This window comes from Crotalus tigris, unplaced genomic scaffold (assembly GCF_016545835.1).
Source record: "Crotalus tigris isolate CLP2741 ecotype Arizona unplaced genomic scaffold, ASM1654583v1 scf7180000017729.2337069, whole genome shotgun sequence".
NCBI classification, from domain to species: domain Eukaryota; kingdom Metazoa; phylum Chordata; class Lepidosauria; order Squamata; family Viperidae; genus Crotalus; species Crotalus tigris.
The window spans coordinates 1,857,840-1,873,210 of NW_024096596.1; the positions used below are offsets into that span (position 1 = coordinate 1,857,840).

At 40.3% G+C, this 15,371-nt stretch overlaps 1 protein-coding gene across 19 annotated transcripts in view; it reads right to left on the reverse strand.

Moving 5' to 3' along the window:
* ZNF462 (zinc finger protein 462) overlaps positions 1-15,371 on the reverse strand; it is a 199,808-nt gene that overhangs the window by 46,790 nt on the left and 137,647 nt on the right. For 17 of the 19 annotated variants that reach the window (XM_039339103.1, XM_039339095.1, XM_039339097.1 and 14 more), the window contains one exon: positions 11,607-11,798. The exons of the other annotated variants lie outside the window; for them this stretch is intronic. In XM_039339103.1, coding sequence (XP_039195037.1) covers positions 11,607-11,798 — 192 coding nt within the window. The remainder of the gene's footprint in view (positions 1-11,606; positions 11,799-15,371) is intronic. 19 annotated transcript variants of the gene reach the window in all.

Sequence of the window (15,371 nt, forward strand, 5' to 3'; positions counted from 1 at the left end):
CATAGACACCAAAGCCTACTTGTTAACTCAGAAAACATCCACTATTAAGAAGTAGCATTAACTGCAATTGCTCAAATATCCCATTCTCTAATAGAAGTTTACATCGATTTTCTCCGCAAAAGAATGTATGTGTTAACTAGTATCCTGTTCTTAAATTCCAAGGACTTGTGATAATTACTTTCCTCTACAAACGCTATGCTATCCAGGAAGAAAGTTTGTTGTCTCTTAGCAAAACTATATAGCAACGAAAGCTTACCAACATCAATTTAAATTAGTCATCTATTACCACAAGTGATATTTATCTCAGCTCCTCTTGAAGTATAAGCTACTGTAGTTAGGGCGGAGTTTGCTTCCACCTGGATACACCAAGCAAAGCTTAAGGGATCTACGCAGTTAATCACTGAAAGAAATATTGCAGAAGGAATTTGGGATGATTAAAGTAAGAGCAATTTAAAGAGCCGAGGTGGCGCAGCAGTTAGAGTGCAGTACTGCAGGCCACTTTAGCTGACTGTGTTCAGCAGGTCAGCGGTTCAAATCTCACCGGCTCAAGGTTGACTCAGCCTTCCATCCTTCCGGGGTAGGTAAAATGAGGACCCAGATTGTTGGGGGCAATGTAAATATATATATACATTGCTTACTGGTGTACACCGCTTAGAGAGTGCTTGTACTTAAAGCGGTATATAAGTCTCATAAATAAATAAAATAAATAAACTGTATTTCAGATCACACAGTCATCTAAGGATGCTTGTGCTATTGCTAAGCAAATAGTGCTTCCAACTGCTCGCTCACTATTCTCCCTTTGGGCTCTGCTGACAGGCTCTTCCATTGACAGAAAAGAACTGAGAGCTTTTCAACAGAAAAATTAGACAGAAATTGTAATTAATAAATACACAGGAGAGCTTTGGGGTATGCCTAGAATTGCCAGTTTTGGGGGAGGGGAGAATAAAAAATTATTAGCTTTCCTGACATTTTCCTATCCTCTTAGATTCCTGTACCTCTGCATGAGGATTCTGTTCAGAGACAGTGTGACAGATGTACAACTTTCAAGACGTAAGCTGTATGTACCTGCTTGAAAGTGCTCTCAGTTTTGCTAGTTAAAAATGGGATCCATTTGTACAATGGACAGATTTTTCCAACAAAGCATAATCACTTTTTTTCCCCCCCACTCTGTTTCTCTTTATCCCCCGTCTACTACAGATTCCTAGAGGGGAAAAGCTGTCATTTCCTGCTTTCTACACCTGCAGTGTGAAAAGAGGTTTATGATTAACAAGGCTGTCAGTGTGAGTAGCAAGAGACAAGACGTAGCATAGAAAGCTTCTAATAATGAGTCAAGCCATTGGTCCATCCACCATACAACTGGAATGACAGCAGCTCTCTAAAGTTTCAGGCTTGATTTCACAAGTCTTAATTGAAGATCCCAGGCTTGGCCTGTCATCTACTGCAGTGTTTCCCAAACTTGACAATTTTAAGGCATGTGGACTTCAACTCCCAGAATTCCACAGCCAGCAACGCTGGCTGTGGAATTCTGGGAGTTGAAGTCCTCATGCCTTAAAATTGTCAAGTTTGGGAAACACTGATCTACTGCATGCAAAGTAGGTGCTTTACCTGCTGAGTTATGATCCTTCATTTACCACACTACTACAATTGTAAATTTAGGTTTATCCTCATCCTCAATCCTCATCCTAAATTTGGAGCTTCCCCTAGACCTTTCCCATTTTGCCATGGAAAGAAGCATCTCCAAGCTTCTCGGGAATGTAGAATTTATTCACAATTGTTACTTACTTTGCAATAAAACTATTGCGACTTTTTAGCTACAGCTACAAAGCCATCACATCTTTTTCTATATCTTGGCAGACAAGACCATTACAAGTCAAACAAAGCCAAGGCAGAAAGAAAGGGAATGTAATTCGGAAAGGTTTTCTCGTTCTCCTGATGAATAGAAGACTATTCTTTTTTTAAGGCAACTGAATGAAATTCCCAAATCAATCATAAAACCAGAGGAATTTAAAGAGCCACTTCAGAGGTACCAGGAGAAATGAAAGAATCACTTGGAAACAAAGATAAACTGCAATGGTATTCACAGGTGAGTACAGACAGATGTTGTACAGTAGTTTTTATGGCGAAAGTAATAGATTTTCAATATGACATAAACATCATTACTACATACATTATGTACTGGAATCAATAAAAGTAATACTGTGGGCTTCCAGAGATGTCTTATTGATCATTAGCAGAATGCACTAGGTTCAACTGAAGGAACAATCCAGTTAATCTTATTTCAGTGACTGCACAAGTCAGTTATATACTGTAGCTGATTCTACACAGTCTAGATCCAGACCCTGTTCATATTGTTCCATGCAGAATTAAAAGTTAAAAGAGCAGAAGCATCCAGCAAATTTATCATTTATTTAGATTTAGGCAACTTCAAACCAACTCTAGGCCTCCTTTTTATCTTGGCATGTTTTATCCCTTTTAGTTCTGGGATAAAGTATGGTTAAAAATAACCCAATGACTGCAAATCCCTGTTCATCCCAAACCATGGAAGAGAACTATAGCTGCCCTGAGTCTTTTCAAATATGGTAGCCATAATCAATTTTACACTGGGGACCCTACCAAAATAATCTTCCACCGCGCTTAGAAAATCTGCACATTGACAATATTTTCATCTGTCAATTGCAAAAGGCCACACTGCTGGGATCTGCACATATAATATGCCAATACATTACAACTTGGGGAGTTCTTGGGAAGAGTTTCATGCCTATGAAGGCCAACCCAGCCAAAGAACTGGTAGTTGTGACTTCAGATAGTTGTGAACAGATAATAAGTGCAAAAGGCAGCTTGACCTGGAACAGCTTACATCCTGCGACAATACCTTGAACACCATCAACATCTGCCTATTCCAGTTCTTTCGAAAGGACTCAATAGGTGGATAAAAATGCCCAATCCAGTTTAAACATCTGCCTACCTATGTGACCAAAAGTAATAATAATAATAATAATAATAATAATAATAATAATAATAATAATAATAATAATAATAATAATAATAATAATAGACAAATTCGCTATTAGTCAATTGCAAAAGGCGGCCTTATTAGGAACTGCTTCCATCCTGCGACGATATCTGTAATACCATCAAACATCCACATCTGCCTATCCCAGGTCCTGGGTAAGGACTCGATAGGTAGACAAAATGCCAAATCCAGTCTGAACATCTGGCTGACTGTGCGATGATCGATAATAATAATAATAATAATAATAATAATACATCTGGTTGACTGTGCGGCCAACAACGACAATCCTTTGTGGTATACAAGCTTCAAGTGCATCTTCCTCACTGTCCTTCAGATTTGAACACCATCGGCATTAACAAAATCACCCCCAGTCAATTACAAAAGCAACTTTACTTGAAACAGCTGTGACACCATCACCTTCCTGTATCAGAGTTGAACAAAAACATCTGCCTATCCCAGGTCCTTGGGAAGGTCTTGATAAGTGGATAAAAATAGCAAATCTAAATGTCTAAACTTCTGGCTGACTGTATGAGGAACCTTAATAACAATCAAACGATAACTTCTACCTATCCCAGGTCTTTCAGACAGTCTGAACATCTGGCTGATTTGTGGCCAACTGTAATGACAATAATCAATAAGAAAAACAAAGCAACTGTCTGTAAGAAAGACAAAAGAAGTCTGGATACTGGATGTTGCAGAACCTGGAGATAGCAGGAAAGAAAGCACTGGAGAAAATCACAAAATACAAAGATCTGCAAATAGAAGTAGAACGAATGCGGCAAAAGAAAGCAAAGATAGCACCCAATAGTGATAGGCACCTTAGATGCGATTCCAAAACAACTGGCTCACCACTGAACACCATTGGCATTGACAAAATCACCACCAGTCAATTCCAAAGACAGCTTCACGTGGAATAGCTTACATCCTGCGATAGTACATTTAATATCATCAAATAATATTTGCCTATTCCAGGTCTTAGAAAGGGCTTGGTAGGTGGACAAAAATGCCAAATCTAATCCAAACATTTGACTGCCTATAATAACGCAAAACATGATTGGATCTTAACTATGATGAATGGAAATGAGATGTAAGGCTAACCTTAGATAACCCTGAATTAAAAGGGACTGCAAAAGCAGAGAAGGGAAGCTCCCAAATGCTACACTCAGAAAGCTAGGCAACTTTTCATCTTTGTGGAGTTGGGGGTTCTTTCCAAGAGTCTTCTGTGCATTACAAACAGCATGTTGATTTTTAAACTTGAGGAAGAATCCAAGATCCCTGGAGTTTGATGACAGCTAAAGCCTCAAATGTGGGAAGTTGCTTCCTCTATGGTCTAAAGGGACCTTGATATTTTAATGCACACAATGTGGATGCCTGTGAAAATATGGTCTCAGAGGAGAAAATAAAATATTCAGTACTCTGCAAAGTATTTCTAGAAGAGCTTTCAACAGTTTCAAAAAGGAACCACTAAAAACAACAACATATGCAATTGCAATAATTTCCACTAATTCTAATGCTTATCCACTCTCCTTTCAAAATATATTGTTCTTATTTCTATTTCCAACAGCAGCACTGTCTGTACATTTGACATAAGTAAGGATTTTTTTTTTTTGTATTTTTATAAGTTGATGCAGGCACAGAAAGTGGTGCCAATTTATATGAGATTTGTCTTAAAAGAATTCAAAAGACATTTATTTTATCCTTTGCATGACAACTGAAAATATTCGTTCCCAAAGTGAACATAGGCCAAGAATTTAGCTATTTTTATGAATCTGCATGTACTTCTTGTATATAATGCCATATTTTAATGTATGTTTCGTTTATGTTTTATTGAGTTGATTAAAACTCTTTGATATTCTGATCTATTCGGAGTCATCGGGTCGGCAGCATACAAGTTAAATAAATTTATCATTATTATTTATTATCTGTAGAGTTGGAGATTTTTTTAAACTGTAATTGAAATACTATTGTAAATTGCAAAGCTAAACTTGCGATGTGCTGTAAGTTTTTAAAGCAAAACATTTCTACTGAAGCCAACTGCTAAATAACAATTTATATGTTAGAACCTACTTGACACCTTGTTTCAGCTTTAAAGAATGCAAAGTTAAAACAATATAATTCTTGGCATGCAAATCTGTTAGGATTATGGATTTCCCCACCTTCTCTCTAATCTCTTCTCTGGTAACTTTCTTGAAAAGTTCCCAGAATCATTCAGATATGAATCTGAAGTGCAACATTTGTGGGGCAAGAACTTTAAAATATTTGGTTTGATAGTAAGTATAGGTTCTTTGTTTTTTTTTAAATTAGTTTCTTTCCCATTTTTAAAATGAGCATCGCTATTCATCCAAAAGCAACCTAAATACCTAGGGTGCTGAAACAGAAATAAATGCATTATTCCATAGTTTTGGTAGACTGGAAACTAGTCCAATTGTTCCATAATGTAATATCCTCCATCATCCATGACTAATTTAGTTATCTTCACTTACATCCCAGATTATCAAATGAGTCATTTCATATTATAATTGTAGGCATGGAGAAAGATGACCCTTGAAGGATATCCTTACACCTATATCCAAATTTTGGTGCCATTGCGGTTTGTTATAAAGGGAACAATCTTAGCTTTGCTGAAAATATGCTAATGAGATAGATACGTTTCCCCTCTTCAACTAACCATTTCTATTTTTATCATTTTTTTTCCCAAGTAATCTATAGCCAGAACTTTAAAAATTTATCATAAACAATAATATGCTAGTATAGTTTCCTTGTTGATCTCACTTTGCTCTTCTTTACAAAAAATAAGATTGCCTCCCACGATTTACTAACTATGATGTTTGAACTTAGATGGATTTTTCCCCCTCTCCAAACATCAGGAATGGTGAAGACCCCAACTCATCATAGCTTCTGACAATAGTTTGTGGAAATGGAGATGATAATGAAGGTGGCTGTTAGTGCAGCCAACACAGCGGTAGGCTGCACTAACAGAGGGATAGAATCAAGATCACGTGAAGTATTATTACCACTTTACAATGCCTTGGTAAGGTCACACTTGGAATACTGCATCCAGTTTTGGTCACCACAATGTAAAAATGATGTTGAGACTCTAGAAAGAATACAGAGAAGAGCAACAAAGATGATCAGGGGACTGGAGGCTAAAACATATAAGGAATGGTGGCTAGTAGCTGGGTGGGTATGTCTAGTACAGACATGTCAAACACAAGGCCCAGGGGCCGGATGCGGCCCGCGAAGTGGTTTCATGTGGCTCACAAAGCCATCCTGGAAACAGTGAGGGAACGGCCCCCTCTGCCTTGGTCCAGGCCCAGGCCAGGTGGGAGCCAATGTACAATTTTGTGGTGGCCATCTATGCTGAAACGCATTCAGTCTTAGCTCCATAAGCCCCCCCCCCGCATGGCCTGAGAGAAACAGTGAGGCTCCTCCAGTGAACCATGCCTTGGCACTTGCCCTGGTCCCATCCCCTTCTGGCAAAGACCCTCAGATCTATCCCACTCCTGCCCAGGCCACCACAGGCACCCTTGATGCAAACAATGTAGAGCTGGCCCACCCACCCAGTAGGCCACACCCTCCATCCACACCCACCCAGTAGGCCACACCAACCCAGCCCCCTGAGGGCAACCGCAATACTGATGCAGCCCTCAATGAAATTGAGTTTGACACCCGTGGTCTAGTAGTTTAATGAAGAGAAGGACAAGGAGGGACATGATAGCAGTGTTCCAATATCTCAGGGGCTGCCACAAAGAAGAGGAAGTCAAGCTATTCTCCAAAGCACCTGAAGGCAGGACAAGAAGCAATGGACAGAAACTAATCAAGGAGAGAAGCAACCTAGAACTAAGGAGAAACTTCCTGACAGCCAAAACAATTAACCGGTGGAACAACCTGCCTCCAGAAGCGGTGAACGCTTCAACACTGGAAGTTTTAAGAAGAGACTGGAGAGCCATTTGTCTGAAATGGTAAAGGGTTTCCTGCCTGAGCAAGGGGTTGGACTAGATGACCTCCAAGGTCCCTTCCAACATGATGATGATGATGATGTAGAATTAGAGCTACTGTTTCCGAACATCACAATAAACAAATCTTCGCGAGAGTTGTTCTGGGATGAAGAAACATGTAGATATGATCAAGCAACACACATTAATATACTGAATTTTGCAGTAGTGACAAATATCAGGTGTAGGATGAGGGTGAAGTTTTGTTCTCTGAGCTTGTGGGTTGCTACTGAAAATGTTACCTAGCCTGGTAATGAAACGTTTGGAAACCAACCCACGAGCTCTAAGAACGAACCTTCAGCTTCATACTCAACATTTTTATCATGGAGCTATAGTTTTTAAATAAGACATTATTAATAAGACATTCTCAATCTGCCACAGGTATCCTTAGCTGTGGTTACGCCCAATCATAAATTCCACTGCTCTAAAAATATCCGCTGTCTGTCAATATATAATTTCTTTGCAGTTGTATAAATTTGCTTTTACAATCTTTCTCTTGCTGCAAGTCATTTCCACACTGCAGTGCTGCAGTGAAGGGAGCACCTGGTGAAGAAACCTGTCTAACATTTAATTACTAAACACCACTCTCCAGTAAAACAGCAGCTTGAGTGCACAAATATTCTCTACAAATCCTCACACCAAGACTGACCCGCTCTGACTGTACTTCACACCTCAGGGGAAAAAACAAACAAACCCAGAAACCACCGAAGGCCTTTCTACAATCTTAGACAGCATGTATTTGCAAACTGCTTAATCACAACAGGATTTCACAAACTGTGTGTTAAATCTGCCTTTCCCTAGCTATGAATGTCATTTCCACTATATAATCAGCCATTGTAGACAGCCGCTTAATACTGACCCACAGCAGAAGATAAATTGTTTGCTGGATCCCATCCCTGGCTACTCGGTTTGTTAGCCAACAGCCTGTGGCTGAAATGGAAGAGGGACATAATCATTTTTGGTCCGCTCTTGGTAATCCCTTTGGTTCACTGACATAGCTCCATGCTCCTCTAGAAAACGCAGGAACCAATCATTCATTGTGCGAAAAAAAAAAATGTGATTATGTTGCTAGAGGCCGTGGCGCTAGACGGAATTTAACCAATTGGCTTGGTGTTATGGAAATCTGCATATCTAAGGAAGTCTGATAAAAGTAATACAAATTACAGGTTATGACCCACAATTGAGACCAAAATATCTGTTGCTAAGCGAGACAGTTGTGAAGTGACTTTTGCCCCGTTTCACCTTTCTTGCCACAGTTGTTAAGTGAATCGCTGCAGCTGTTAAGTTAATAATAATAATAATAAAAAGTTGGAAGGGATCTTGGAGGTCATCTAGTCCAACCCCCTGCTCAGGCAGAAAACCCTATACCATTTCAGACAAATGGTTGTCCAGTCTCTTCTTAAAAACTTCCAGTGTTGGAGCATTCACAGCTTCTGGGGGCAGATTGTTCCACTGATTAATTGTTCTAACTGTAACAAAATTTCTCCTTATTTCTAGGTTGTTTCTCTCTTTGGTCAGTTTCCACCCGTTGCTTCTTGTCCTGCCTTCTGGTGCTTTGGAGAATAGCTTGACTCCCTCTTCTTTGTGGCAACCCCTGAGATATTGGAACACTGCTATCATGTCATCCCTCGTCCTTCTCTTCATTAAACTAGACATACCCAATTCCAGCAACCGTTCCTTCTATGTTTTAGCCTCCAGTCCCCTGATCATCTTTGTTGCTCTTCTCTGTACTCTTTCTAAAGTCTCAGCATCTTTTTTACATCGTGGTGACCAAAACTGCTCGATAAGTGAATCTGGCTTCCCCATTGGCTTTGCTTGTCAGGAGGTCATAAAAGGTGATCACATGACCACCACCCCTGGGACACTGCAATGGTCATAAATATGATGCCAAGTGTCTGAATTTTGATCACATGACACTGGGGCGGCTGCAATGGTCATAGGTGTGAAAAATGGTCATAAGTCACTTTTTTCAGTGCCATTGTAACACTAAACAAACTGTTGTAAGTCAAGGGCTACCTGTACTTAGAAATGTTAAGAGGTCCCAAACACTCTCTGCCATATATGCCCTCGGTCCTATATATGCACACAGTTTTCTGTGTTTTTAAACCACCATTTAACTTTACACACCAATGAGCAACGGTAAGCAATTTAGCAGTAAAGAGAGCCTGTTGAGCTTGTTCTATACATGAAAGCCCTTCTAGAAACGGGAATCGCTTCAACGAATGCACAGGTAGATCTCAACTTATAACCATAATTGGGACTGGAATTTCTGTTGCTAAGTGATGCAGTCATAAAGTACAATGACATGTGACCGTATTGGTTAGCAAACAGGGCACAGATGTGAGGAGGAAATAGGTAGGAAGAGGAAGTTGAAGTGCCCCTGTAGTTGTAAATGCAGGTGGGAATGCCAAGTGCCTGTATTTTTATCATGTTACCAGAGGGGGCGCTGCAACAACAGAAACTTCAAGCACTGGTCATAACTGCCTTTGTTCAGTGCAGCTATAATAGAGGTCCCCAACCCCCGGTCCGTGGACCAGTACCGGGCTGCGGCACACCAGCAACCAGTCTGCACAAACAAGCAAAGCCCCATCAGCGAGATGCAGGCAGCACATAAAATCACGCCTCTCTCCATGTAACCGGTCCCTGGTGCCCAAAAGGTGGGGGACCTCTGAGCTATAACTTGGAACAGTTGCCGAACAAATGGTTGTAAGTCAAGGACTGCCTGTAATGATGTCCAGCGGTATAAAGTTTAGAAAAATCACTGGAGGGGTTTCATCCTTTTATCAAATGCGGCTGAGGATGTCAATTTCATTATTTCAACACCTGTACTCTGGCGGGCTCCTTAGTAGGCCGTTTCCATAACTGTCAAAAAATAATGTGATTAATAAACCTATTAGTAAAGGGTGAGTGGATATCTACAACACAGTCTTTCTAATTCTGTAAGCCGATCTGGCTAACAGAGACATCCTTTTTGCTAATACGTGGATTGGTTTCTTGTTATTAGGGACATTATTTAAAATAAATGAATTCCCCAACCCAATGGTCAATATTAAGTTGAGATTACACATTTTTTTCCTAATAGCCTCTTGGTGTAAAATTATATATTTTGAAAATAAAGTATATTTCACCATCACATCTGAACAAGTATATAATTGAAAGCAAACACAGAGTGTATTGCTGCTTATATAAGAAACTGCCTTTTAATAATATCAACACAGATTCTTTTTCCCCCCAAAGCCCATCAATTTATTTTACTCATCTCACAAATATTATATAAAAACAAAGGCAATTATGTCTGTCCCTAATGAAGAATAAGATATAACCCCCCACCTCATGCTAGAAAAAGATGCTTCTTTTACTCACCACTTTGGTTTAAATCAGGATTAAGAATAGAATAGAATAGAATAGAATAGAATAGAATAGGACCTTGGAGATCTTCTAGTCCAGCCTCCTGCTCTGGCAGGACAACCTATACCATTTCAGACAAATGGTTGTCCAGTCTTTTCTTAAAAACTTCCAGTGTTGGAGCATTCACAACTTCTGGAGGCAGGTTGTTCCACTGGTTAATTGTTCTAATTGATCTACTAAATCTACTAAAACAGTCTGAGACAGAGATATATAGTGCTAAAGTATTTGCCTGACCTTTCATAGTTTTTTAACATTAAGCTAGATGACAAAAATTACACAATCTGAAACACGGTAAACTAACCAAACTTTATTAAATGCGTGCAACCTGATTTTAAAAGTAAATCATCAAACTCTAAACAATCTGTTATATGGAAAAGTTATAGAAGTCTAAGAAATTAACTATACTAAACATTACCGCCATACCTTTCCATTCACAGGTGCCACGTTTGCTAAACAAAAATCCCGAGGCCATTTATTTAGTTGTAATATAGATTGACCCCAATAAGCCGAAGTGGTGGACCAGTTCACAGCATTAATCTTTATGGTGGTTAGAAATTTTGTTACAGCTACTCAGAGACTTGCTAGCTGGTTTTTATAGATGTTTTCACAGCCTGGTGTCAGAATATGTCAGAATTTATACGGAAGATAATATGTGTTGAGAGGAGGGATTGCAGGGCGCATCTCTTTATTATGGTTAAGGAAGGCTCACATTTCATGTTGCCTGACTCCATATGGCATTGCTTAAAAATGAATCAACAAATTTGCTTTCCCAAACACCTCTCGCTGCTATTGTATGAATGGTGACAGCCAAGGATCAACAATATTTTAGCCTTGTTTCTTCAACATAATCCTTGGCTAGGGAAAGTCTGTAATGCCTCTGCTTCTTCATTTCAAAGCTGCAAAATACGGATAATGCAGTATCCTATGACAACGGACCAAAAACGCAGGGAAATCTAAATTGTTTACATGCCAATTATAGGGATAAAACACGAATGAGCATTGCTCTTCTGTGCCTATCAACATCCGCTGGTTGCAATTTGCTTATGTGGGAAGGGATTTATTTTTTTTTCCTTTTACAAGTGAAAAAATTACCTGAATTAGACTGCTTTTTTTCCCCCATGAAGAGAAGAAACAGATTCTCCCTCTAGAACCCTGGGGTGGGGGGGTGGGGTGCCGAGAGCACCTCTTACCATTCGAGTCTTCCACTTCTTCGGCAGTAGTGTGGTTCTTGGAGGCATGTTGAGCATGCGAGGTTACAAGGCTGATAATTCGTGGTCTTGGTAGTGTCAATGCCTTCCCATGCACTTTCAGGGAGTGCTCTTTTAGCTGGCTGATTGTCATGGCGGAAAATGAACAGGAGGAACATTTGTACGCATGTTCACCTGTTTGAGCAAAACAACAAGCAAGTCATCAGCTCACAGGACAACAGGAGGGGAAAAAAAGTAAGCAGGTGAGAAAGGAAGCTCGGGAAGGGGATATTTTTTTTCAAATGGAATCGGCAATGGGTTTTAATGAAATCCCATGGGATCCTCTCCTTTGGGTGGGTGGTGGGGGAATCCTACAGAATAAAATTGTTTGAACTGTCCTATTTCCTAAAGTCTTGGGACCAAAACTGCCATACTAGAAGCTGTTCTTTCCTTCAAACCAAGTTTTGGAAAGTGGTTTGTCACTGCTTTTTCCTAGGGTGGAGAGAGAATGGCTGGCCCAAAGCCTAAGTCACACTGCCTAGGGCAGGACTAGAACTCACAGTATCCCAGTCCCTAGCCTGGTGCCTTAACCTCTATACCAAACTGTTTCTAATATGAGAGATTTGCACATTCAGACAAATAAGCTGCTGATAGTTTTATCCATGGTGAAAATTCCCTACGCATGGCATATGGATGGGGCAGCAAAGCCCAACAAAAATTGCTTAAGGGGGCAGAAAATGGGGATGGGGGCAGTTTTGCTTGAGGTAGCAAGTCAATCTCCAAGAGATAAGAAGGGAAATACCAGGGGCTAAAGTGTACAGTGAAAACATAATAATCATGCCAAACAGTACTTAAATGATAATAACCCTCATTAACATGATTAATGATGTGTTACTTGTACCGTGTTGATTGAGGTCATGAGTCCAGGGGTGAAACTGTAAACTTTCCTAGTGTGTCTACTGGTAACTACTAATTAATCCTTTTACTTGAATTGAACTTGACATTTCGGCATGATACATACAGACTTACATGCCCATCACATTATTTCTTTCCCAGGGAAGCAAGGTAAGTGCAGAAAAGGAACAGGAAAACGTAGCCCAGAGGAATTAAAGCATAAATATCAAAAGGAGAAGGAAATTTAATTCTTATACAGGTAGTTCTCACTTGTTCAGTGGCAGGTGTTAAGTACCATTAGTAAGTGATAGCAACTGGTCCTCTTAGCTGCAGCCATCACAGTGCACCCCCCAGTCATGTGATCACGACTGCATCCCCAGTCATGTGATCACTGCCCTGCATTTCCAATCATCACAGCATCCTACGGTCACGTGATCACAATTGCAACCATCCCTGCTGGCTTCTCACGAAGTCAATGGGAAAGCCGATAAGAAGTTGCAAATCACCGTCATGTGATGTCCCTGCTTTACAACTGCATGGCTGTCACTTAATGATGGCAACTGGAGCTGCCAGAATTGTTATCACTAAGTAGCATAGTTGTATGACATTGTGCTTAACAACTGCACAACTTAAGTGATGGGATTTCTAGTCCCAATTTCCATTATTAAATGAGGATTACCTGTAACACCATAATTTTCCTTATCTTTCTATACTTGAAAATAATCTTTTTATTCACCACATTTATACAGTGCCTTTCCTTTAAATTTGTCAATTTTTTGGAAGATCTTATCAACAGTTATATTTTCAGTCTTTTGTTTCCTCTTGATCCATTTTTTGATCCTAACATCATTCTTTCTGACCAAATCACTTCTATGTGCTTTCAGTTTCCCATCTTTGATAAATATTTTACCAAGGCCCACAAATTCATCTAAAAAAACCTGTTCTTGTTTTTCACAATTTTTGCAAAGCTTGCAGTGCTTAACTTTATTATTCCTGTCAAAGATAACTACTTTGGTCTTTAATACATTAATGTTTATATCCACAATATTAAATGCAAATCATCTGGGTCCTCAGCCAGCAACTTAGCATCATTTCTACAGAAATGTACATAGACATTCATATTCCCAAAAATGTACCTCTAATGTCAACAAATGTATGTTATATGCTCTGTGTGTGTGTGTGTGTGTATGTGTGTGTGTATGTGTGTATACACATATATATATCTAATTTCGTTAAAAATTCGAATCCTGGGTAAAGCCATATAGTAAAACAAATAAACGCGAACACCAGGATAATATCAAACTAAAAAACTATTTAATAAAATGCTGACCTTTCGTCGCTCAGCACTACCGATATCATCAGAGCATAAGAGTAGGTCAATGGGAGTCCCTTTTTATAGTATTGGCCAGTTTTGCACACGGCTCCTGGACCTGGTCATCGGTCCATCCAACATCCTTAATTGTTTAATTCCTGGGGGGCACGCATTGGCTGTTTCCTTGGTGTTTTTCAAGGCTGCTATTCCATTATCCACTTCTCTTCCTCCAATCCCCCTCTCCTCCTTGTACACACACCACCATCTGTTATCTCACCATTGATTCCCAAAGTTGCCGTTCTCCCCCCCCCCCTTTTGGCCACTCGCTTCCTTCGTATGTGTCCAATTATCTGCTTCTATCCCATTGAGTCTCGGGCTTGCTGTTCTTTCCTCCCCCTTTTTTCTTTCGATCGTTTTCCTCATGTATCCGTAGTCATTTGCCATATTCCCACTGATTTTTGGAGTCACTGTTCTCTCCTCTCCCCTTTTTAAATACTCGTTTTGTTCGTATGCCCCCAACCATCGCATTGTGTTAAACGTTCCAGTTCATTCCCTCTCTTCACCCCCATCCTGGATCATATCCGTTCCTTCTCTACATTGGTTTCGGTATACCCGGTGTGCGTTGGTTTCGGTATACCCGGATATTGGTTTCACAGCAGAGAAGGAGAGCCAGGGGTCTCTGGCCTTTTTAGATGTGCTGGTTAGCCGCAGGGTCCCATCTGGCTGGTGGCTAACCAGCACATCTAAAAAGTCCAGGGATCCCTGGCTCTCCTTCTCTGCTGTGAAACCAACGCACACCAACAGAACCCTCCATTATAAGAGCAATCATCCAGTGGCCCATAAAGCAAGCGGCATCAGGACGTTGTTTAAACGTATAGACTCACATTGCAACACAGCCAAGGCAAGAGCTGAGAAAGAAACCATCTTTTCTGTGTCTGTAAGTATAATGGTTACCCAGAAGAATTCATCAAGGGCCATAGCAGACCACTTAGACCCCGGGAAGAGCCACAGACCAACAAGGCAACAACACAAACCATATGTGTCCCCCTTCCATATATCAACAATGTATCGGAAGCAACAGCCAGATTACTAGCTCCCCTCAATATAAAAGTGGCCCACAAACCAGACCAGACTTTACGCGCCAGAATCATGCACCCCAAAGATCCGCTCCCCAATGAGGAAAAATCATCAGTAATATACAGGATTAAATGCAAGGATTGCTCTTGCAATTATGTTGGGGAGACCTCTAAAAGACTAAAAACCAGGGTGCTGTCAAAAGAGGCGAGCAACACTCGCAGGTGTGGACCCACATGACTAATTTTGGTCATGAGTTCGATCTCACTAACGTACAAACCTTATCCAGAGATGCTACCAAAGGAGGCCGCCTACTTAAAGAGGCTTGGCTCTCCGACAACAACTCTGTATACCGTCATGTAGAACTCTGCCCAGCACATCAGACACTGAGAACATGGGATAAACAACGCCATGAACCCCAACGAAAGCAACCTACTCATCCATCACAAGGCCAGGGAAATATGACAATAAAGAGAGCAACCGGCCAA